Source organism: Cricetulus griseus, chromosome 2, assembly GCF_003668045.3.
Source record: "Cricetulus griseus strain 17A/GY chromosome 2, alternate assembly CriGri-PICRH-1.0, whole genome shotgun sequence".
Classification (NCBI taxonomy): Eukaryota; Metazoa; Chordata; class Mammalia; order Rodentia; family Cricetidae; genus Cricetulus; species Cricetulus griseus.
The window spans coordinates 391,919,840-391,945,531 of NC_048595.1; the positions used below are offsets into that span (position 1 = coordinate 391,919,840).

The 25,692-nt window shown below is 40.3% G+C and overlaps 1 protein-coding gene across 1 annotated transcript in view; it reads right to left on the reverse strand.

Annotated features, from left to right (window-relative positions):
* Nell2 (neural EGFL like 2) overlaps positions 1-25,151 on the reverse strand; it is a 285,232-nt gene extending 260,081 nt beyond the window's left edge. The window contains exons 1-2 of the mRNA XM_035439207.1: positions 25,073-25,151; positions 24,539-24,667 (exon numbers count right to left, since the gene is read on the reverse strand). Coding sequence (XP_035295098.1) covers positions 24,539-24,667; positions 25,073-25,136 — 193 coding nt within the window. The 5' untranslated portion in view covers positions 25,137-25,151. The remainder of the gene's footprint in view (positions 1-24,538; positions 24,668-25,072) is intronic.
* Positions 25,152-25,692: the final 541 nt, after the last annotated feature.

Sequence of the window (25,692 nt, forward strand, 5' to 3'; positions counted from 1 at the left end):
GTTTTATAATGTTCATAGCAACCTGTGTCAGAAAAACTCAATCATAATAACATTAAATGGAACAAGGGGATCTGGACACATGACTCCATTTGTAAAAATGTACAATGAGCAAATCTAAGCAATTGCTACAAAAACGACCTTCCTCAAAGATGGGGGATGGGGTAGAAGAGGCCTGGGAGAGGATGGAGGATGTTTTAATGAGTCCCTGGAGAGATGCCACAAAGTACTCACAGGTATTCTTGCTACCCACATTGCACTGCACACATGCCACAATGTGTAGAATATTTTCCAAGTACAAATACAAGTCTATTCTACTGTTTCAAAACCTTTTAATTTACATCATAATGTTTTTAATTGAAAGACAATTACATCTTAAATCACTGAATTAGTAGGAAAAATCACTTGTAAAGTTTGGATAACAGCAAGCCTCCTTTGTTTTTGTTTCTGTTTGTGACCAATAGTGCCACAAAAGTGCTTATCATTGTGTACATCTGAGAGAAGAGGAATTTATTTTTTAATTTTTAAAAAACAATTTATTTTATGTGTGTAGGTGTTTTCCCTAATGTGTTTCTGTGCACATCTGCGTGCCCATTGCCTGCGGAGGCCAGAAAAGAGTATTGGATCCTTTAGAAATGGAATTACTGACATCTGTGAGCTACTATATGGGTGCTGAGCACTAAACCAGGTCCTCTGCAATAGTAGCCAGTGGTCTTCACTCTGAGCCATATCTCAAGTCCAGAAAGGGAGAAATTTTAGCATTATAATTGCCAATTATTCTGTTTTCTCAGTCTGGTGAGCCACAAATTGCCACACATTTCTAGATCATCCCTTATTGAATATGTGCCGTCCTCATTTTCTGTCTCAGTAAAGTTTCCTAAATCTAGACTAAACCACATTCCCTACAAACTAGAATTCAGACTTTGACTACTTCACAACTTTCAAAGAATGCTATTAACAGAATCCAGGAATATATGGGCAGCACAAACTGGACTTGGCGGGTGTTCAGTCAAGAGGACATGAAGTTGAGTGGTTAGGACAGGGGAGTGGATCTGGGAGCTGTCAGGGCCATAAATATATTCCAAAATACATTGTATGAAATCCTCAAAAAGCTAATAAAAATATTTTATGGTATATAAAGTAATAAACAAACTAATAAATAAATAATCGTGATTAAATAATACAGACTCCAGATAGTATGTTAAAGTATCAGCTTCCCTAATATATCTTTGTCTGTGCCTTTTCCCTACCACAAATGAGTGTATGTAATATGGAAGGGACCACTAATTGAGCATAACCTTTTCTAGTCACATGAATCCCAACTTAAAGATCACCAAGTACATGGCAGGGGACATAATGGCAGACAGGACAATATAATAGATATTGTGGTAGTTGGTATCTAGGTTGGTGCCGTTAGTAACATAATTATTAAATATTAAATATAAAATTAAACTTCAGCTCCTCATCTGCTTAGCCACATTTCAAAAGCAGCTACATGGGGCTAGTAGCTAATAGGCCTGACTGAACATGTCCACCATATCATTCTATTGGCCAACTCTAGTGTAGAAAAAGCACTGGTGACAGAAGGTTTTCCTATGAGAAAGCTAAAACATGTTGTTTAAATGAGCATAAGCCTATAGTCTGAAGCATAGCAAATAAGGACAATTTAAGATTGAGAAGTTTGTGGGACATTTGTGGAGGAACACCAGTCACCATATGGGCTAATGTTTGGAGTAGATCCCTTGATGTATGCTCATGTTCAAGGGTCAATTTACAGGCCAAAGGTCTGTAAACAGTACTCATACATCATCTGTGGACCATTACGCCAGTATGTAGTTACAGGTTACTTACCTCCAAAGACAACAAGAGTCATTTGAGCCACTCTAGTTAGCAATGCTTTTACATTAAAGAAAAATCTCAGCGTTGCCAGGGGAGCATAGCATCAGCATCAAAATGGACATTCTCCAATTGTTTGTTTATTCATTCACTCACTCATCTGAGATTCTTGACTCTGCTGATGGAAACATCTTTAGTCTAATCGTACTGAAATGTGCTAAGATAATCTTCAGTTTACAGCTCACTACAAATACTGATCAGCATGGCTCCTCTGGAACTGTGGTCATCTGTCATGTTGGTATATTACTGCTGTTGCAACCCTTTGCATTTTAAGTTGCTGCAGTGATGGAGCAGTCTGGGTACCAAATGAACAGATTCTAATTTTTATTACACATTTCTGCATCAATCCGATCGGCTAAAGTATTGCACTAATTTATTCTAAGCAATGGAATCCATTTGAGATGATCAATGCAAACTAAATTCTCTTTTTAAACTTTTCTCACAGGCCAGTAGCATCTGTGATTCATCATGCAAATGTTTATTTGTACTTGAACATTTTTAATTTTCCAAATGGTCTTTCAATTTATATCTGGGCCTTTTCTATATAATACACATATGTTTTCCATGATTTTTTAAAAGTTATATCACCTTTTAGATGCAAAACCATCAATCCACATACCACACCTTATGAATAATGTTATGAACCCACCATCAGGCATGGGTCTTTTGAGAGTGGTGAGGTTATTTTTAATGCCTTTTAAATCCGTGAATATGCTGTTGGGCTGTTGGGTTCTTGTTGAGAGCAAGTGATCATTGATTGCCTGAGATGGTTTTTCACCCTGACACGAGAACTCAGGATATCATACAATATTCTATGCGTCCAACAGCTTCAGGGTTAAATGGGTCAGGACAGAAAATGAACCCCAGGGCCTTGCATGTTGGCAAGTACAGGGCACTGAACTACATTGGTACATCTTTATTAATAATTTTTTGGAGGCAATCTTGCTACATAACTCAGACTAGCCTAGAATTCCAGCTTCTCCTTCCCTAATTTCTCAACTGTAGGGATTACAGGTTGTCCTTAATATATTTTAAAGTATATGCATGATGATACACGTTCAAATATAATTATCCAGTATTTTTAATATTCAGAATATTACATCTTTGATGTAAAAGAGAAAAGTGGTAACAATTTCACAGAACTCAAATGGAGATAAGTCGTATTTTCTTAAAGGATCACAGTAAAGAACTGAGGACTCAGACTGCAAGTCACTGCCATCCGTGTTGCCAGAGGCATTGTCGTGACCTGTTCTGTGCCAAGGTCACCAATACAGATGGGGTGCAAAGAGGGTTAAAAGTAGAGTAATTGAAACTCATAATGAAATAAGATTATTGCAGTATTTTCTTACATGTGTTTTACACCTATTAAATCCTACCTTCCAAACTAAGGTATAAGAAGTATTAGGATCATATATCCTATTATAATTTACAGTTTATCTCCACTGAGACTAATATGGTCAATTTAACATGGTGGATTATTTCTACTCATTTATTGTAACAATAGAGATAATATTATATAAATTATAAATGTTCCTTCCTTATTGCATCCAACTTGGCTTGCCTAAGCATCCTCCTACCTGAGTGGAAGACTTCCTTGGTGCAGAGGGATATGAATAAATAAGCCAAGATAATTATATTCAATTTCTAGAATTCAAAAAATAGGTTTTTTGCTGAGATATCATAGCCTTTTGAAACTGCTGCTACTTCTAGAGAGGATTCATAAATTGCTCAGTCTTTTCTCTTACAGGAGGCATGGCTAGGCTTGTTACATGTGGCTCAGCAAGTCCCTTAGCAGTGTATGAAATACCTTTTCTATGATGAGAGAGTGGGACAGAAATAAGAACATAAAATGCTACTAGTTTTTAAAATCTCATTTATTGGAGTGTTGTGGTTTAAAAAAAGAAGAGAAGAAAAAAAGAGTAGCAAAGAAGGGAGGTAGAGGTTTGGGGCTGCAATGATGGCTCAGAGGGTAAATATGTTCGCCACCAAGGCTGACAACCTGAATTTTATATGCAGAGTCCACATGGAAGAAAAAGACAACAGATTTTGTCCTCTTATATGCACAGGTGCTCCAGGACACTGTTATAAGTTTCTCAGTAGATAGATAGATAGATAGATAGATAGATAGATAGATAGATAGATAGATAGATAGATAGGTGCCCTTTACATGGATATTTTCCTTTTGCTTTTCTGGGGGTCTTGATCTGGAGACTATAGCAACAAAGTTGCACAGATAAATGAGGGCAAAGAGGCAGAGGAAGACTAATGTCCATTCCCAGCTTGAACTTAAGGAGACAATGACTTTGACGGCAGCACAGAATAAAATGAGGAGAGCCAAATCCAGCATGCTGCGGAGAAGAAATGCCCTAAGGTCTGGTTGGGAGCCTTTCCTGAGAGGGAGATTCAGGAAGAATGGTGAAGCAGAGCCAGCTACTCCAGCTAGGCTCCAACACAAATTGCAACCAGCAACAGAAAGCTTTGGAATATTGGCGGGAGTTAGGATAAGACAGATGGACAAGAGACACTGCCAGACTCTGGTCAGTATAGCAGAAGGCCAGTGTACATGGGACATCACAGACTTGATCTAAATGTGTAAACAGAACACATAGCAACAACCCCCAGAGAGCAGCAGAGGCAGACGAAGGACATTGGCACTTCCTCCTCTCCTGGACCCACAGAAACAGTACAGCCCTCCAAAAGTCTCAAGTTATTCCTCAAGTATATGGTCGCCAAAGCTATAACCCTGTCTTCATGACTCATAATCTTAGGGGAAAAATACATAGGAAGTGGAGACTATCTGAGAAATTGTTTTATTTTCTTCAGTGTACTGATTACTGCTTTCCAAATCAGAACTAATACTTTAAACAGCGGGCATTGGACAAAAATTGATTTGTGTGAACAGACTTCAATAACTCTGTAAGACAACATGACAAGATGCTAGCACCCCACTGACTCATCTGTTTCCACACAGGTCAATGTGAATCTAAACAGCCCTTAGGCAAACCTATCTCCCCATAGCTTCCTACCTCTCTGTTCCTTTTAATTCAGTCCAATGCCAAGAAATCATGTCAGTCATTTGCCTGCACTATGTAAGCCATGACATTCCACAAACTTATTACTATTTGAGTCTGTTTCTTCCTATTTCATTTCCACATAAAGGAAAAAAGGAATTCACAAGTCAAGGAATTGGAGGCTTTTTAAAAAGATTAAGTAGATATAAATTTTGGGGGTGAGAAATGACAAAGTGAACTCCATCAAACAGATCTGCTCATCAAAGGGCTCTATTAAGAAAATGAATAGACAAGCTATAGACTAGGAGACAATGCCCTCAAAACCTGTCAAATGACTTTTATCTCCAATATGTGAAGAAATACTAAATACCAACAATAAAGTGATGAAAAAATCCCTTTTCATAACCACTGAATGATTATTTCACAAAAAAAAAATGAAAACGTGTAACAATAGGTTGGGTACAGTATAAAGACATCAAAACATGTAAATAAAACCCATAATGAGATGCCTTTCACACCTACAAAAGTGCATACAATCAAGGACTAGAACACAAACCTTCAGGAGGTGTTGAGTGTGTGCAATGTTCACATATGCGAGTGTGGCACAGACTGGTACAAAATAGGCAATCTCTGTGACTAACTGCATGAAGGTTCCTTTAAACATTAAATAAACATTCACCTAGGAATTTAGAAACTAATGACCCAAATAAGAGGATATTAGGTGTATTATCATCAAAATGCATCAAACTAAGTTTGAAAGGTTTATGCATTTAATTGCATGTTAATTACACTATGATGAAAATAGATAAAAAATTAAAATAGCTTTATAAGGACAGTGATAATTTTAAGAGCCCAAACTACTAATTTAGCAGAGCTATAATTATTATTAATGATAAAATAATACACATTTACAAATAATTACAAAAACATAAAATGAGTCAAGCAGAAATGGAAATCTGCAAATGGAGTAAAGTTAGAGAGGAGACTGAGGATGTCTTTTTCGGGTTTATTGGTACTTAAAAAATGAATAAAAAGGGCCATTTCAAAAAATGTTTTGTTTTTCTCTAAAGCCATAATATAACAATGGCTTGCTTAATGACTTGTTATTTATAATTATTTCTATAATTTAATTTTTGAAGATAAGATTCAATTAAGCTTGAACCATAGTGTATCAAGAAAGAGATATTTGGGTTTGAGATGTGGCTCAGTAGGTAAAGTTGCTGTGTCAGCATAAGGACCTCAGTTTGGATCCCCAGCACCAATGTAAAACACAGGGTTGGTGGGGCAGCTGTTATCTCTGTGCTCAGGAGGCTTTGACAGGAGGATGCTTGGGGTTGCTAGCCAGGCAGACTAGCCAATCTGCAAGCTCCAGGTTCAGAGAGAAATATCTGTCTCAAGAAAGTAAGGTGAAGAGCAGTTGAGGAAAACACCTAACATTAACCTCAGACCTCCACAAACATGTGCACACACCCCCAAACACACACTTGCATATAAACACAAACACTCATACATCCATACATATAAAAGAAGAGATTGCTCCAAATAGTAATAGTTTATTCCACAAATAATTAATATCAGTATCATACTAAATCAACTAAATAGGTCTAGTTGAGGAGAGTTATAAACAACTCCCCTGAGTCACTACAAAGTCTGCCAAATTGAAAACAAGGCAAACAGCAATAAAATGAACAAATAATTTAAAATGGCAACAATGCCCTTAAAGCCCTGCAGTGCCATTAAATGCACTTATTCCCACAAGGAGTCTAGAACTACTGTAGACAAAAATGTAGATATCAGTATTAAATAAAACAAACAAAGTCTTCTTAACCTAGCATTGCATACAAGGCACAGGGAAAACAGAATCCTGATGAAGGAATTAGAAAAGATGGCTGAATATGATTTAGCTCTCAGGGCCAATCACAAGGATGTAGAAGTCAAAACTGACATTATATATACTATGCTTAAAATATTTCCATTTCTATGAATCTATTTGCATAATAATGAATAAAGTTAAATTAGAAAGCTATACATACTATCTCCCAAGTAATACAAAATTTCTATTTTATTCAAGGAATCAACAAAATCACCCACACAGCTATTGTTTGTAGTATAAATACCCAAATTCTCCTGATGAGCTCATCACTAGCCTTCTGTGGATAGTCTGAAATAGCTGATTGGCTCAGTCTTCCAGGCTCACCCATCTTTTATATCATAAGTCACAAAGAGAAATAAATTCAGACCGTAAGGAAAGATTGACAGTTAAACATCAGATGAATCTTAGTAAGAATTTTGGTGAAGGCGTTTTCTTTCAGAATAATGATTAGACAGCAACATACTAAAACCTGGGGGAAGCTAAGCTTTATGACTACATGTAAACAGCAAGATATGCAAATGTAAATGCATAACTGGAGTTCTGGGAATACAATTAAGGACTAGCTTGCTTAATGTGTTGAGTTCCAGGCCTTGTCCCACTGCATGGCAAAAACAGATTAACAGAAGATATAGTCAGACAGATGATTGATAGATAGATAGATAGATAGACAGACAGACAGACAGACAGACAGACAGACAGACAGACAGACAGACAGATAGATAGGGTAGGTGATAGATGATGGACAGTTACAGGATCATCTCAGCATGCTGTTTTTTTCCCATAGCTACCACTTTCCTTTCTCTTCCTGTGTGTGTGTACAACGTGTATGCGGGAAGATGGGCTCACATACAGCTATAGTTTTCACTTATCAATCATCTGTTGATATAAGGTGGGTGGAGCTGTGGGTGGAGCTATTGGGTGGAGCTAAATAATAGCTCCAAACACAGGAGAATTCTGAAATACCTAACAAGAAAAATGTTGCTCTAGAGGGGACTAAGGCAGAAGGGCTGGCTCATTCTTACCATTGCTCATTATACCACATGCAAAGGCCTGTTGGCAAAGACCTTCCCCCTACGAGAGTCGGCTGCAGCTCTCTGCACCCTGCATAGAGAACACTGAATCTGGTGTGTGGCGTCCTTTGCCACAGCCTGCCCTTCCTCAATACCTACAATGAATGCCACAGGGACAGATTCTGTCCTTCAGAAACATCTGATCCTTTGTTTTGCAGCAAATTCTGTTCTGTCTTCTCTAATTAAAGACAAGTCTTGCTGCAGAAAGAGCATTTATTCCACACTCCCCATGATCTCACTCATTTATTTTGGCTGTATCTTGTATATTTAATCCACTAAAATGTCACTGTGAATATGGACAGAGAATTTTATTTATTCTTTCTTTACATGGAGAGATTTGGGTCTGAATTTTACACCTGTTTAATAACTGGAAGAATTTCTTCCCAAGGGTTCACATTTCAACACACATTTTAAAAAAACTAAATTTAACTTAATTTGTTTAAAAACAAGTATAGCTTATTTACACCTTCTGTTACGACAGGGTAGAAAAGAAAAAGGAATTTTCTGGTAGCATGGTTCGGATGATATGCCTTCAGAACTGTAGAGCAAGAGAACCCTGCATCTTCATGCCAGTCTTTCCCATATGAGAACAGCTTGAGTGTGTGTGCTGTGGGGAGGTAACTTCTCCTCCTAGCTCTTTCATGAGTAGCTATGAGAGTGCTTATGTACAACCCTTCTTCTGCTTGCCTGATGCCTATGTAATTAATGTTCCAGAAAGGGGTAGAGATCAGCTAGCCAGCAATACGAGTTTTCACATCCTAACTGGCCCTTTCCTAACTGTGCTCCCCAGATTTCCTAATTTGCTGAGCAAAATGAAGAGTAATCATCCATTAAATAGTGAGTTCTTTCTATTCAGAGGCTCCCTGCCCAGTCAGTGACTCAGAGTGAATATTCATTTTTCTACTAGTCCCTGAAAATGTCATGATTTGAAAACATGTTACCAAGGAACAAGACAAATTCTTTTCTTTTCACTGCAAATGTAACCCAAATATTAAAAATGGACCACCACAGTAGTAAAGGGATGGAAATGCAATGAGATACCACGCTCTAAAGAGGCATCTACAAGATGGGTAGTGAAATATTTATGGACATTTTTAGTTTTATCTGACCTATAACTTCTTCTTTATTTTAACCCAAACAAAAATATTTCTAATTTCTTCCCACTTTATAAAAAGATAGATGTATGTCTGAATCTCAGTGTCTTCAAGGTGAGTGACAGTCAATATGCATGTTCTTCTTCCCTCATAGGCCTGGCCTCCTGTCAGTTCCCAGACTCCCACTTCAAACTCCAAGTTCTCACAGCCACTTCCAATAAGGCTGCATCTTGACTCTTACATGGTGTACAACTTATAGCACTGTCCTATAGGTTAGGGGTTCCTTTTTTACTGTAGGGGTTAAAGATGAATTGCAGGAAGACTTTATTGAGGACAACCCCAACCTGAATTACAAATGTTAAAAGTCACATTAAAATTAGTTAAAATTTATGTCATTGAATTTCAAGGTGAAGGAGTTTGATACAATCATTTGGTTTTTTAAATAATTTTATTTAAATTATAAACCATCTTATTTTACATACCAATCCCAGTTCTCGATTGCTCCCATTCTCCCATTCCCCTACCGTCTCCCCATCCCACGCCCCATCCACTCCTCGTGGAGGGTGAGGCTTCCCATGGGGGATCATCAAAGTCTGTGACATCTTTTGGAGCAGAACCTAGGCCCTCCCCTGTGTGATACAATCGTTTGTACGAAGTTAGTTTCAGAATAATAACCAAATATCAAATATTTTAAACTCCCAGGAATGCCTAAGTCCAAAGTCTCTGGATTCAAATTTGAACTAACAATGAATCAATCCTCTTTGAGACATTTTAATACATTTAACATTTGGAGTATGATATTTCTTCTCCCACAGTGAAGGATTCCTTCACTTTTACTTGAACTCCAAAAACAGACTAAAGAGACTTGTTTTTTTTTTAAGTTTTTTGATTTACACTGTATCATAATTTACTCTGAACATCAGGGAATAGAGAGTAGTAACAAAAGCAAAAATGCTAATACTTACTGTCTAACAGAACTTTTGGAAATCTGTCTCAGAAGGAGGAACAACTTATAAATGAAGCATCACAAATAGGCTGCCTCTCTGGAATAATCACACTTTAAATAAATCTGGATTTATAATATACTTAGCAGTTGTTTGTAATGTGGGAAGAACACATTCATGAATGTCACCTCTCCCCCCAAACTGGTAGGCAGAATCCAGCTTTAAGGTCCACCACCCCATGGATACATTAGAAACATGTTTGGTGAATGGGTAAATGAATGAATAGTCCTTAAAATAAGCTAATTACTTATTGAGAAAACTGTTGGAAGTATTTTTCTGAAGTTGACACAAAGTTTGACTCATCGTGACTTCTTTGTGAGTCTTAGATTTGCCCTCTACACCAGCAGAAGTATGAGAATTGTAAGTCACTTAAGTAATTAAATTTCTAGTAGCCATCACATTAAAAATGTAAAACGAAACTGTTTTAATTTTAATAATGCTTTTATCTGAGCCACTATATCCAAAATATTATTCAACATAAAATGACCATAAAATTGTAATGAAGTTTTGAATGTTTATACTACTGTGAGAATCTGCCTTTATACTTGGAGTCCATTGCCATTTGCAGAATGTGCATTCCAGTACTCCATGTTCACTCATGTTAGTGACCATATTAGACACCTCAATCTGAGACAACAATTCATTAATATGACTGAACATCCACAACACAAGAAACTATTTCAAAATGCAGATTTCCGGGATTCACTCTCAGAGACACAAAGAGTCTTTTTACAAGACAATAGGGAAAAGACAGATTACAAACTAACATGTGGCAGTCAGTGCTCTAAAGCAACCCAATGGCAATCTAAATCCTCCTATGCAAGAGTTCCCAGTATCCAAAAGGAATTCCTGCAGTGCTGTGTTTATTCTCTGAACAAATATATCCAACCATTTTCAAACATGCACCACCTGGAGATGTTCCCAAGCCTGGCAACTGTTCTCTAGACACAGTACGGTATATTTGGCTTATCTACAGCAATGGAAAACAATCACCATATAAACAATCCCAATGATTACTTACGTTTCTTGGTACATTTATATTATAAGACCGTCTCTGCTAACTCTTTAGGTCATAGTTCTTCAGACTGAAATTTTAAACTCCTATTTTCAAGAAGCATTTGGTAAGCCTCAGATCCTCAGCATGTTGCCCACTACAACATGGCCTAAAGAGGCCTCGCAGAGTAATGTAGAGCACTGTGTGAAGTGAGACAGCCTTTCCTCCAGGCCTCTCAACTCTCAGCTTCCCTTGTAAGTATAGAATGAATGGAACCCTGATGTGACAGAAGGGTTCTTCAGCATCTTTTGATGTTACACAAATACAAACATTAGGACGTACTCAAATGCCAGGTTTACAATGGACTCAGTGTCACAGTGTTTGGTCACTAAATGTTTACACTGAATGAGTACATTGTGTATATTCTATAGGCTAGGAGGTTAGAAGAAGAAGCAGGACATACACCCAAACCCCAAGATATCAAAATTTGAGTCAGCATATTCCTTTAGTAGGTATGTATATGGTTCTCACTAAATGCTAGGCTCTTAAATACATAATCATGATTAAAACACTCAAAAATCTCATCATTTTGGAGCTATCTGGTAGAGCTGACCGACAACAAACAATTAAAATGAGAAGTGAGTTATAGCAATGTATGTCAGATGATATGTGTTAGACATCAGAGTCAAGAATACTTGTAAAACAGAAGACTTATATTTTTCACTGGATGGTCAGATTATGTCTCTTAACCAGTCTTTCCTAGAGGAAGCATGTAAAATGGGCAAAAGGAAAAGGCAATAAATAACAGGAAAATAAATAGCCAATGTAGTCTCTTGAGCAGGAACTATTTGTGAAACAGCAAGGAAATCTGACACAAACTGAACAAGGGATAGAGGAACAAACTGTGGCAAGGTGTGTGGTATGTATATGCATTGCCTTTCTCCCTGCTAGAATGCAAAATTAAGGACAGTAGAGCCTTTTGAGCACTCAAAAGAATCAGTTCACCAACCACGTTGAGAACAGGCCTCAGGGAAACAAAGGAGTAAGCAAGAAAAGCAGTTAGGAGGTGGCAGCCACCAACTAAAGGAGAGATGGCAGTGGGATAGGATCAAAAGGTAGCAAAGAGGAAAGGGCAGCTCAGTATGTAGAGATTGCTGCATAAGCATGAGGTTCTCTGTTCGTTCCCGTATCACCCATATCAAAGCTGGTCAAGGAGGTACATGCCTGTGGTCGTAGTGGTAGAGGCTGAGACAGGAAGACACTGAAAGATTGTTAGCCTACCATCCAGCTGAAATGGCCAGCTCTAAGTTTCATGGGAGACCATGTCTCAAAAGTTGTGGGGGAGAGCTGGAGAGAAAGATACCCAGAGTCCACCTCTGGCCACCACAGCAGCAAGTGCACCTGTGTACACATACTCCTACAGAACTCACACAGAAGGAGAGATGGGGGTGGGTTAGGAGGGAAGGGTGTGTTCAAGAGGGGATGACCAAAACAAAACATAGCAAAGGGTCAAGACCACCACCTCAATTGCTGTGTAAAAATTGTACTAGCTTTTAAACTACCACTAAAGGTTCCCTAAAATCTTACCTGCCCAAGACCATGTCATGTGACAGCTAATCTTGGCTGTCAACTTGACTGCATCTGAAATCAACTAAAATGCAAGTCATGCCACTGTGTACTACTGTGAAGAACTTTTCATGATAGGATTATCTGAAGCAGGAAGACCCACCCTAAACATGGGCAGCACCTTCTGGTGGCAGCCCAGATAGAAGGACAAGGAAGAAGGAACCTGCTTTTTGCCTGCTCACGCTAAATATCAAGTTCAACTGTCTGGTTGCTACTTCATTTCTTTGCTGACAAAAGAACCAATCTTCTTTGGGATTCCAATGTAGATTGAAGCTCTCCAGAAGCTCTCCAGGAATCCTGAAGGCCTCTAGCACCAGACTGGGACTGATAGAGTACACGAGGGTAGACTGGAGTAGATGAACAACCACCAGATTCTCAGCATCTCCAGTGTCAGACAGCCATTGTTGAACTACCCTGATAATGTCATGGAAGCCAATTAATAACTCCATTTCATTGTCAGTTGTGCTTCTTTAGTGGACACTCTCTGATATACCCAAATCCATAGCAAACCAAACACAGCAAATCCACAGCAACTCCAGAGGACAGCCCTGCCCAACCAGGAGAAGGGGGTTTTCACTTGTTTTCTGAATGCTTCACAATCCTCTCTTAACAATACAGGACTGGAAAGCCTAAGATCAATGTGACTATGCTTGAGAAGTTAAGGTGACTACAGAGAAGAGCTACAGAGCCTTTCTCTGTGCTGCCTTACTTCTAGAACAGGCATGTGTCAGGACATAATACACTCCTCTCTATCCCAACCTGCCATGATCCCTTCTACCCATATCCACATGTCTGTGGAACAGGAACCTCAACTGAGAAAATGTCTCCATCAGATTGGCTTATAGGCAGGTCCGGGATCAGGGGAACTCTTCATTAATTATTGATGTGGGAAGGGTCAAATCCACTGTGGATGGATGGGGTCCTGGTTTGTATAAGACAGCAAGCTGAGAAGGCAATGGAAACAAGCCAATAAGTAGCTTCCTTCTGTGGCCTCTGCTTCAATTCCACCCTCCGGGTTCCTGGTGGAGTTCCTTCCCTGACTTCCCTCAATGATGGACTGTGATGGGGATGTGTAAGGCAAACAAACCCTTTCTTCCCCAGGTTGCTTTTGGCCAGGCTCCTTATCACAGAAATAGAGAAACCTATATAATACAGCCTCCCTTGCCCATTATAAGCTTTCATTCATTATTCTGGGTTGAAAGAAGCTTCTTTGGGGGAAATCACTGGAACCTTCTTCTGTTTTCTGTCCTAATAATTGGTCATTACTAACATGTGAGTATGTCTAGTTTATCCTGCAATAACTCTCACGTGAATTGTTTCCATCCTTTGTTCTTTGGGATTTGTCATTCCTTCTGGCTCTAATTTACATAGTCCTTCGTGTGGTGTTGAGCATCAGACCTTGGTTCCCCTGTGTGCTAATGAAATGCTTCACTAAAGAGATAGATGGAGAGCTGGAGAGATGGCTCAGTGATTAAGAGGACTGGCTACTATTCCAGAAGACCAGGGTTCAATTCCCAGCATGCACATGGCAGCTAACAACTGTCTGTAACTCAAAGATCTGACACCCTCACATAGACATACATGCAGGCAAAGCACCAATACTCATAAAATAAAAATAAATATTTTTTAAAAAGAGAGATAGATGCACCCCCCATGCATCTGCACACACACAACCATCATGCTCTTGCAAGGCTTTATCTTGACACAGGGTCTCATTTGGCTGCCTCGACTAGCCTCAAACTTGTGAACCTCCTGCCTAGGTCTCCTAATATGATCAAGTTCATATAACTAGTTGATAAAGAACTAAGACTGGATCCCAAAACACCCAGTTCTAGAGCCTTGGTCCTGGATGCTGCTGCATATGAACACTGCCTTGAAATTAACTCTTATCATTTCTTTCCTTTGTCAAGACTTTCAGCCATCATCCCAAATCTTGCCTTTGTAGAAAAAGGCACTTCTCTTCCATGAACTGTTAGCAGAGGTACCGTAAAAAACAGCTTAGAGTATGCATGCCCAAGATTCCAGCTCCCTTCAGTGGGCCAGAAGAGATAGATATCAGCTGTGTTCTGCTCCCTTCTTCCTCTACAGTCCCTTAAATTAGAATCAACAAGAAATATCTGCTAAGTGGAAGTAAATCAACAGGAGGTGTGTCACACCCATATGGGTTTAATGTCTGCTACCTGAGCCATCATTTAGCACCTTAGCCAGTACTGAATCCCAGACAGATAATAGCAAGACTGTAAGAAAGGACAACTGCCTACAAGAATGTGGTCTTTAGCCAGCATGGAGAGAAATGGGTGAGTAAAATGAAGCCAAAGAAAGAGAGTAACTCATCATCTCAGCGATTAGGCAAGTGACACTTTGATCATGACATGTTCTATCCACTGCCCTCCCAAATGGCTACAGCTGCTCTGAGTCAAACCAATGCAGTAACTGTAAGAACTCCATGACCTTGTAGTTGTTCTTATCAAGACTATCATCCTCACTGAGTGCCTGGGAACATGCTAACAGCCCAGCCTGTCACCAAAATATCCATGCTTTCTTTTCCCCTTCTGACTGTGCCTCCTGAATTAACTTTAGGAGAAAGAATGGTATAGTTCTCTAAGTGACACTCAGTTTTAATGTTTGTTCTCAGAATTAGCACATGGTTAAATCCTGGAGCGAATCCATAACAGTGTTTATGCTGAAGAATGATTAACATAATTTTAACTGTCAAGTTCAAGACCAGGTTTCTTGCCACCATACAGACCTACTTGTGGGAGTTGGTTGAAGGCGCAAAAGAAAGTTTAATTCAATTTTACATGAATTCTCAGTTCCCAAATTGATGCTACTTCTCTATTCCTGCTGTGACAAATCACCACAAGCATAGAGGATAGAGCAGACAAACGTACTTCTCACAATCCTGGCATCAGTAGTTGAAACTGGATTTGAGGAAGCGAAGCCAAGGGTCTCAGTGGCATGTGCTCCTCTGGCAGTCAGGAAACCATTACTTTCCTTACTTGTTACAGATTATATAATTCCTTGGTTCATGTCTGCTCCCACACTCAACGTCAGCAAGGACCAGCAAGTCCCATGGTGTATCACAATGACAGAGACTCAAATATCTCCCTCTACCAGGATAAAATTTTTGATTACCCAGAGTGGCCATACAATGTTAATGTAAGAATAACCCCCTTATTTTAAAGCTGGTTGGTTACCTAAATAACCTTAATTCCATCTTCAAACTTAAATCCCCTTTACTATATAACATAATATCCACAGGTGCTGAGAGTTAGTGTATGGACAGTTGGGGGAATTATCATTCAACCTACCAGTCTCCCAACTCCCATTTTCATCAAAATGAAAAGAAGACATATTCACACCCATACCAAATACCGAAAATCTTATTCCACTAGGGCACCAAATAAATCATAAAAATATCATCTAACTTTAATTATTTTGTTTGATATTTATTTGTGTTTTATGTGTATTGAGTGTTTTGCCTGCATGTATGTCTGTGCACTATGTGCTTGCAGTATAGCGTGAAGCCAGAAGATAGCATCATATCATCTGAAACTGGAGTTATAGATGTTTATGGGCTTTATGGAGGCTGGAAATAGAACACAGGTCATCTGGCAGAGTAGTCAATGTTCTTAACCAGCCTACCCTATAAATTCAATCAGTTCAAAAGTCCTAGAAACAACACACCAGCCCAGTGGTGAGCCAAGACTCAAAAGTGCCATTCCTGGTATTGAGAAAGAATGCCAATTTTGACAATGATCATACATGATCATTGATAGTTTACCAGATACAGTATAAAAATCTTAAAAGACATACTGAAGAGGGAAGGGGATGGTTTTATGTCCCCATCACATACCCCAACCTTGGCCACCATAACCTGGAGAGTCTGTCTTCACTTAGAAGAAAGGAAAATGAGAACCATCCCTGCAACACACACCCCAAACAGGCCTATCCTGGTGAAATCACTGGGCTGGCTTCCATAGCCCCAGAACTTAGTTTAATATTTACAAATCATCTAAGACTATCCTCTTATCAGACCAGAGCACACAACTCCAGGCTCAGACTGGTCAGACAACCTTGGTCTTTAAGCCTACCTATCTTCATAATAAACCCAGATTCCAAAGTAATCTAAGTAGGCACTCACAAACTCAGACTGTAGGCCCAGGCATCCATGGGTGCTATAGGTCCCAGGCCCCTAAAAGTACTGAACATCATTGCCTTGAACATCAGATCTGCCCCAATATGAAGCAATAACCCAACATACAACCTTAGTTTATGAGTGGTACTCTCAGGCCTAGTCTCCCCATAAGGACACAACAAGCCCAAATCAACACCCAATATTCTCTGTGGACTGAAGTTCAAGGCCACTTCTGTCAGGACAGAATACTGACACAGCCTATATAAACAATCAATTTGGATTCTTACTAGTGGGTCTAGGAAACAGTTCTGACTACCTACATTGTAGGACAGAATTACCAAGGACTCTAGCATGAACACCACACACAGAATACCAAATGGCCTGCCCAGAATCTCTGAACTTTCTGACTGATGTAGAGTTCCCTCATATAAAGCAACTCTACAAAGATGAGAATAAGTCCACACTTCTTCAAATGCACAGACAGAAACAAGAAAGATGGAAAACCAAGGAAAGAGTAATAGTATTCTTATTTTCACAATAAGAATACACTCCCAGTTCTGGAACTAAAAGAAATTGAAAACTATGAATTGCCTTGTGAAAACTTTCAAAAACAAATGTTGTCCTAGTTTGTTTCTGTTACTCTGATAAGCACTGACCAAAAAAATGAGTTGTGGGGAGGAAAGGTTACGTTTGGCTTCCAGGTTGTACCTATCATCAAGGGAAGCCAAAGCAGCGACTCAAGACATGAACATCAAGGCAGGAACTGAATCAGAGGCCATAAGAGAGAAATCCTGCTTACTGGCTTGCTCTCTAAAGCTTGCTCATCTAACTTTCTTACGCAGTGGAGGACCACTTGCCCAGGGGTGTCACCTCCCACAGTGGTATGGTCCATCTCACATCATTCATTAATCAAGAAAGTGTCCTACAGTTATGCCTATAGGCCAATCTGACAGAGGCAGAGGCAAGTCCTCACCTGAGCTCTTTCCTTCCCAGGTTAATCTTCTGGGTTGGGTTAAATTGAAAAAAAGCTATCCAGTACAATTGTCCTGAAGAAACTCATCACACTTCAAGAAATGCCAAAAGACAGAGCTGGAAAGATGGGCCAGCAGATAAAAGGGTCCAAAGGCCTACCCTACAACCTAAGTCCAAGCTCTGGAACCCATGTAATAGGAGGGTATCAACTCCCTATCTTCTACAAGCATGCTTTGAAATGCACACACACACACACACACACACATACACACACACTGAAAATTATAGTGGAAAATAAGCAACACAGTGGAACAAAATATCAAATACAGTCACTCAAAGATGTATTCTGTAACAGTATGTAGTCTTGGGAGAAATACATAAGAGATCATGAAAATAAATGTTAGGGTTGCAAGGGCTTAAGGAAAGAGAAAAAAGAAGACAGCTTATCGGGAGAAAGGGAAAGTATGCAAAAATACAGGTGGAAGCTCAAATTCTCCAACCAGATGTGATCCCCAAAAGTCTTATAAAAAAAATACAAGCAATCAAAAATCAAGACAATGTTGGGATTTGCCAATGAAGTGTCCACCCAGATACCCACATGTTGAAGTTTGGCCTGAAGTCTGGTTGGTGGGTGGTCTGACACATGACTGGATCACAGGGGTGCTAATTTCATAGATGGATTAAACCAATGGTGAAGTTAAAACTGAATGGATTCTTCAGAGATAATATGCAGAGGAATAGGTCAGTGTGGGTGTGCTTTTGAAAGTTACATCTTGTCCCAGCTTCCAGGGTACTGTGAGGTGACCAGCTTCCTCTACCACAGGCTTCCACTGCTAGGATGTTTTGACTAACTCCAGGCCCAAAACAACTGAACTAGCCCTTCATTAACAGAAAAAAAAAGGTGGGAAGATGGGGCAAAACATGTTTTTTCCTCTTTATTTCAGGTATTTTGTCACAAAACAAAGAAATTAATACAGAAGACAAGTGAATCCTTCCTGTTACAATAATTAACCATATTTTTTTCAGAAGGCTTTAAAACAGTTTATGGAACTGGGACTGGCATGTAAAACAAGCTTGTTTCTAATTTAAATTTTAAAAAGGAAAAAATAAAATAGTTTATGAGAGAAATTTGGAAAAGTGTGAAAAATCAAATAGGAAAACATTTAGATTATAGGATGTGGAGCTTAACCAGTGACACTGTAGCTCATATAGTAGAAAGCTGATGGGAGGCAGAGTGAAGACTGTGTCCACACGAGTTCAGAAGGAAATTGGATGGGAAGGCATTTAGGTTACACTCTGGCAAGAAGTTGTTTACATTTTGTCCATACCCTGAGACCTTGTAGAAGGCTGAGCTGAAAGTGTGAAGGACCAATTCATCTGAAGGAAGACATTTCAAGGCAACATAATCTTAAAGAAGTTTCAGGAATATCATTGGCTGCTTTAGCCAGATTTATAGTGAAAATTAGGAGCAAAAAATACAGAGCAGAAAGATGTGCAAACTGTGACGTTTAGTCAGAAAAGGACAGAGAGAGCTAGAGCAAAGGAGGGGGAGTTTGCTGAAGACGGGAGTTCTGTCCTCAAAAGTCTGGGGGCTTCAAAAGACTCGGTAAAGTACCTGCTTTACAAGCATGAGTGCAACCTTTTAACTCCATATTACAAAAGAAAAAAAAAGCTGGGAGACAAACCGTCGTAGTACACCCCTTTAACCATAGCACTTGAGAAGCAGAGGCTGGTAATCTCTGTGAGTTTGAGGTCAGCCTGTTCTACAGAGAGAATTCCAGGACAGCCAGTGCTACACAGAGAAACCCTGTCTTAAAATAATAATAAATAATAATGATAATAATAAATAACAATAACAAATAAATAACTAAAGGTTGGCATGTGGCAAATACTTGCAATATCGGCCCTGAAGAAGCAGAACTGGGCAGATTCTTTGTACTCACTGCCAGCAAGACTATCACATTGGGAAAGCCTCAAGCCACTCACAGACCATCTCAAAAAAGCAAGGTGGGTGGTTTCCAAGGATTGTAACTAAATTTGACCTTTGACCTCCACAAGCATGTTCACACATATGTATGCATGTACACAGAGAAGGGGGGACAGAGAGATACAGACTGAGACAGGGACACACGCGCGCGCGCGTGCACACACACACACACACACACACACACACACACAGAGAGAGAGAGAGAGAGAGAGAGAGAGAGAGAGAGAGAGCCAACTACCTTTTACCAAGACATTAGGAAAGATGGCTTACAGGCATTTATGAATAAACAAAAGTCCATCCATCACAGTCTCAATGAAAAAAAGCAAACGTATTTGAAAGACTTTGTTTGAAAAGAGAGGTCCAAGGTTCCCTCCTTGCACAAGGTCACCTAAGGAAACTGTTTCAGCCATCAAGGCAATCATGGTCCACTGCAGCTGTTGACTGAGTCAGGCTTGCTACTACTCCAGTTAGCAACAGACCTCTGTGTCCCTGTGACACTTGCATTTCCAGCATGCAGAGTTAAATGTTGCAGAATAACGAAGCTTCAGTGGAGATTTCAAGCTGGGCCTGGGAGATCAGGCATGTATGACAGAGTCAGAAATCCAGAAGTCATATCAAATATCATATCATATTAAATCTTTCCCAGCAACAGTGGTATATTCTATAGTTTGAATATATGTGTCTTTTCACAATACATCGCTGAGATGTAAGACCTAGGACACCCTTATTATACCTACACAAAACATCTTTGTACACTGTTACCATTTCAATTACACTATGTTAGTATGCTCTACCATGGAAACAGCATTCATCAGATCTCTGTGAATTAGAGACCAGCCTGGTCTACAGAGGGAGTGCCAGGATAGGCTCCAAAGCTACACAGAGAAACCCTGTCTCAAAAAACCAAAGAATAAACTAAAAATAAGTAAATAAATGAACCACCGTTTATTAGAGAAGCACACTAAACCCTGTAGCATAACTTGGGAGGTTCTACTTGGGTCTACCCAGTTTCTAAAACCACCTCTTATCACTGTGCTGTTTTGCTCTCTCAGAGAGCATCTGCAGCCAATGCCCACTATGACGGCTAAGCTGCACTGTCAACCAGACTGGATTTAGGATTACTATACATAGAGACATACTTCTATTTGTGTTCTGAAGATGTTTCTTTTGAGGTTCAACTAAGAAGGACACACCCCAGATGTGGGTGGCCCATGGACTGAATAAAAAGGAAAACAGGATAAAGTGAACTGAGCATCAGCTTTCATCTCTCCCTCTCTCTCCGCTTCCTATGAACAAGATGCCTAATCCCATACCTCTCATGCTCCATACAGCCATTCTCATTGCCATGTCTTCTCCCCTCAGACTGTGAGTCAAAATTAACCATTCCTTTGAATTGCTTTTTCAAGTGTCTTGTCACAGGCTTCCATATCACCACATTGAAGACAAGCCCTCATCGCCCCATGTCTGTGTTAATGCAGTTGCCTACCAGCATCATTAGCCTACCACCAAATACCTATGAACACTTCTTCTTTCTAAATGTAAAAGTTCTTTAAGAAGAATTGCCAAGGTTACTTTTAAATTATCCACTAAGGAAAAAAATGTTTTGATTTTTTTTTCTGCCCTTCGGGGTTAATGAGACTATACAATCTACAAACACTTCAGGAAGCATGGCGTAAAACAACAGATGAGATTATCTATTTTAGGAGCCTGGAAAAACTGTTATGATCAGAGATCTAAAACCTATGCTAACTTTGTGTGTATGCTTCATTCCCTGTGATCTTTCATGTACACAGAAAAAAGAAAATTGTTATGATCATTATCTGGCAAAATACTAGCTAGACTCCAAAGCAAGGAAGAGAGAACTCTTTTCACAGTTGCAATAGTCCTTAGAATGGGAACACCTTATACCCTGCTGCAAGTCTTTTCATTATCTGAATATATCCCTATATTTTTAAAAGCATAGTAAGTGTGATTTTGGCTATGTGTCAGATTGCAGCCATAAATGACTAGAACTCCAAACTAATACCTAGACACATTAATTATTATAACAGGTATAACCCAAAACCCACATGCATTAAGGAATGGTTAGATTTAAAATCTCACTAAATTTTCAAAGCAACTATAAATCAAACTTTAGCAACAATAAGACAGTGTTGTGATATTATGGTTGATGTCACCATAAAAAGTTATGATTTGGAAGTATAGCTTTTACTATGAATGTAAAACAAAATGTTGGGTAATAGATTCATATTTCACAGTAATTTACAAAAACCATCCATGGTTGCAAAAATACTGAAGTGCATATATCTCAGAAATCAGAAAGAGAATATGAAGTAGCAAAAAAAATGAAAATGTTAATTAAGTAAAAGCCATGTGGTAAACATAGTTTGAGATTTCTTATTCTAAAATGAAGAGACAGGAAAGTAGTTTTGTTATGTGTTGCATAAGCAATTGATGGTTCAGAAATCACTTATTTGGCACATATCTGTTAGCACAGAAAACTTGTACATGAAGTTTGTATGAAATCTGGGAGCATCTCATAGGCTTTGTAATTTGTTTCTATTCCTGCTATGACATTTTATATGCTATATAAAATACTGGCAGCATTCTCAATTCACTATAAATGGAACTTCAAAATGCCTCACAGTCTGAATGCCTTTGTCTCTCTAGACCTCATGGAATCCAGTGAAACACCATGACGCAGGGCTGGTTTCTTAACAAACCTGCTGCTCCCCTAGCAACTGAGGAAAGACATTTCCAGAACCATACAGAACCACCCCTCAGTCACAGGTCTAGTTGTTGTGGGTTTCAGAATTAAAATCTTACGGTAAGGTAAGTTACTAAAGCTCAATAAGTAGCATATCATTACATATCATATACCTTACACAGCAAGCAGTAAATAGAGACTAATACACAAAGTGATGTTTGTATTGTGGCAGCAAATGTAATTTTACATCTTTGAATGAAAACTATATTTGTGAAGCATTTATTCTTTCTAGCACTGATCTTGCTATTAGATAGGAAACAAAAGAAACCCACCAGTAAACACTGGCATTCCCCCAACTGAGGACAATTCAAAGATACCATTGGACATTAATCTTGTAGGTTTTTTTTAATATGATGTATACCTTGAAGAAGCTGACTACTTATATAAAATATTGTTTTAAACTAACCAGAAAAAAAAACTGATACTCTGAGACTTTTGCCTAGAAACTGTCAAATTGTCTAATTGGCCAATTGTCTCACATAAAATGTGCATTCCTGGAGTTTGTTGCTTGTGACAGACGGACACTCTATATAGGAAGATAGTGACCCTAAGAAGACATAATAGAAGCTTTGAGATTATCGGAACAATTCAATAGGTTTTGATTATTAGAAACTTGGTTTTTTCCTAGTTACTCAACCCATCAGTTCCTGAAATAGCTTAGTCCCCAGAGACTAAAAATCAAGGACAGAAATAATACATAGTATAAGCGAAAAGCCTACACTTAATTGCATTTCAATTCAACTCTGAATTTTTGCTGACAATTGAGCTCTATTTCCATGATCACATATGGTCATTGTTTTCAGTATCCCAGCCCCACCCTCCACAAAGCATCTGAAAGTAAAGAAAATATCATAAACATTTGTCACAATAAAACACTAATTAAGAACTTCAACTGATCCTCTTTTTTTTTAAAAAAAAGAGCTTACATCTTGATTTCTTATAAAAAAAAAAAAACAAATCGTCTTAAATAAATGCAACACATGTCAGTTTCTCCCTTTCCCTACAGAGCTTAGGAGCTGCTGTCCATGGTGACACACGCTGGCTTATGTGCAGCAACAGCGCCACCACAGAACCATCCAACTTGCATCCTATGTCTGTTTCTTGAAGGCAGCTGTGCTGGGTTGGTTGCATTTTGCATAGCCAACGCTTCGGTAATTATAAGTTGCACCACTTCTTTTAAAGCCATTGCTTCCAATAGCAAAAGAAAACCCCATGTGTAGTGGGGGAGGACGTCTTGTTCCTCCGGATACAGGAAACCAAACCCTGTCTCTCTAGCCTTCATCTGTGCTTCACCATCTCCATGAACAGTTGAGCCACCTTTTAGACCCTCAAGCTAACATGTTCCTCAAGCTAAACACGTTCCCACAAGCCAGTCTTCAAAAGCTTCGTTCGATCAATTTGCAGGTTGTTTTTTACTGAAATTGTGTTTTGACTGCACAGTATATTTAAATATGATTTGAAATATGAACATTTAAAAATAGCCAATGTCCACAGACTCCAAAAGAAAAAGTTTTAAAATCCTACCCATACAATTATGGTGATGGGGGGTGGGATGTGCTTCTGGGTGAATATACCATTGAAATGCTTTTAAAATAATCTTAACAGTATCATTCCTTTCCCCTCGCCACTGGTACGGAAGGCGTAATGAGGAGCTTTCCATGGTAGTCTTGCTTCAAGTACAGTGATAAGCAATAAAAAATAGCGTAAAGAAATTGCTCTCGGCGGGTACCACAGCGCCGAAACTTTGGGAGGTCAGTGTCTTAACCAAGATTGAGCTGTCCTGTTTCCTTACCAAATCCATTCCGCCCAAATGAGGCGTTTGTGTTACAATTTATTGTTCCCCAGATGCCCAAATCACCCATCTGCCTCTGGAGTTTCTAGTCTGTAATTAAGGCACTATCCATTAGAACCGCCAAGTGTAGCAAGTGAGGAGGAGGGCGCGGGAAATGAGAAAAGGCACCCCAGTTTAAAAGATCCGGTTCCTAGGCTCACAGGGAACTCTAGCCCCCAGCTGGCACTCTCTATCCCGCCGGGGTGCAGCAGGCAAGTTAGCAAGAACCTCTGGGCCAGCTCCTCCCACCGCACAGGGGGCTTTGCACTGGGCCATACCTTGGAAGAGGAAGGCTTTCGTCCCATTATGCAGTCCCGGGACCTGGCGCACTCCGGCCGTGGACTCCCCAAGTTCTAACTCTGTTAAGACGTCAATCTGTAGGGACGGGTCCACACCAAGTCCCCAAACTGGTGGGAGTGGGGAGGGGTAGGAAAGAAAGAAAGAAAGAAAGAAAGGGGGCCATTAAAACGCAAGCCTCCATGGCTCAAAGAACGCATCTTGGAGACAATATTGGGAAGTGCTGACAACAGGAGATTCCTTCCTTCACCCGGAGAGCCTTACCTGGACGCGCTGCCAAGCTTAAAATAGCAGAGCGCCTGGTCCCATCTCTGTGACCTACTTTAAGCCCCTCTCTGTGCAAAGTTCCCCCTCAGCCACAGACCCTAAGGGCGTGACCTGCCTCGCAATCCCCAGGACAAGCACAGAAGGGACCCAAATACAAACCCGCGCCCTCCAGAGCTCCCCAATCCAGAGGGTCTTGGGGCGGCAACCCTAGGCGGGGAGCATCCCGGCCCAGCTTGGCGGCCACTCACCGGCTCCGAGCCCGAGGATCACGCAGAACGTTCTCAGTAACACCCGGGACTCCATGGCGTGCATCGGCTCAGTCCATGGTCTCCCTCTTTAAAAATAAAGATAAAAAGCAAGAGGTGCTGGGAGTGAAGCGGGAAAGCAGCACCGGCCCCTCCTGTGACTGTCTCGCTACCCCGGCTCAGACGCCTAAGACCGAGCCCGAGCGGGGCGGCCCCCCTGGGTGCGCGCCGAACTTGGAGCCGCCTCTGCACGCATCGCTCCCGCACGCGGCGGGCCGCAGCCAGGTCGGGCTCAGGGGGATCTGCGGAGACCTGCACCGAGCGGCGCCCCGCCGAACCACGCGGCCCGAGCGCGCACGCGGAGGAAGGGAGGCGGCCCCGGGAAAGCCGGGCCGGGCCGCCCCGCACCCGCCCGCGCTCCCGCGCCAGAACCTGTTGGAAAGGCGGAGACAATGGCGAGAGCCTGGAGCCGCGGAGACCGCTCCGGGAGGGCGGGGCGCAAGCCGGGGCGCGGGCGGGGCGGCCTCTCTCTACCCGAGAGCGGAGCCGGGTCCAGCCAGGCTGGCCCTCAGTCGCCCTATGCCACCCTCGCCCGCATGCCCGCAACCACAGCCTTTGGTAGG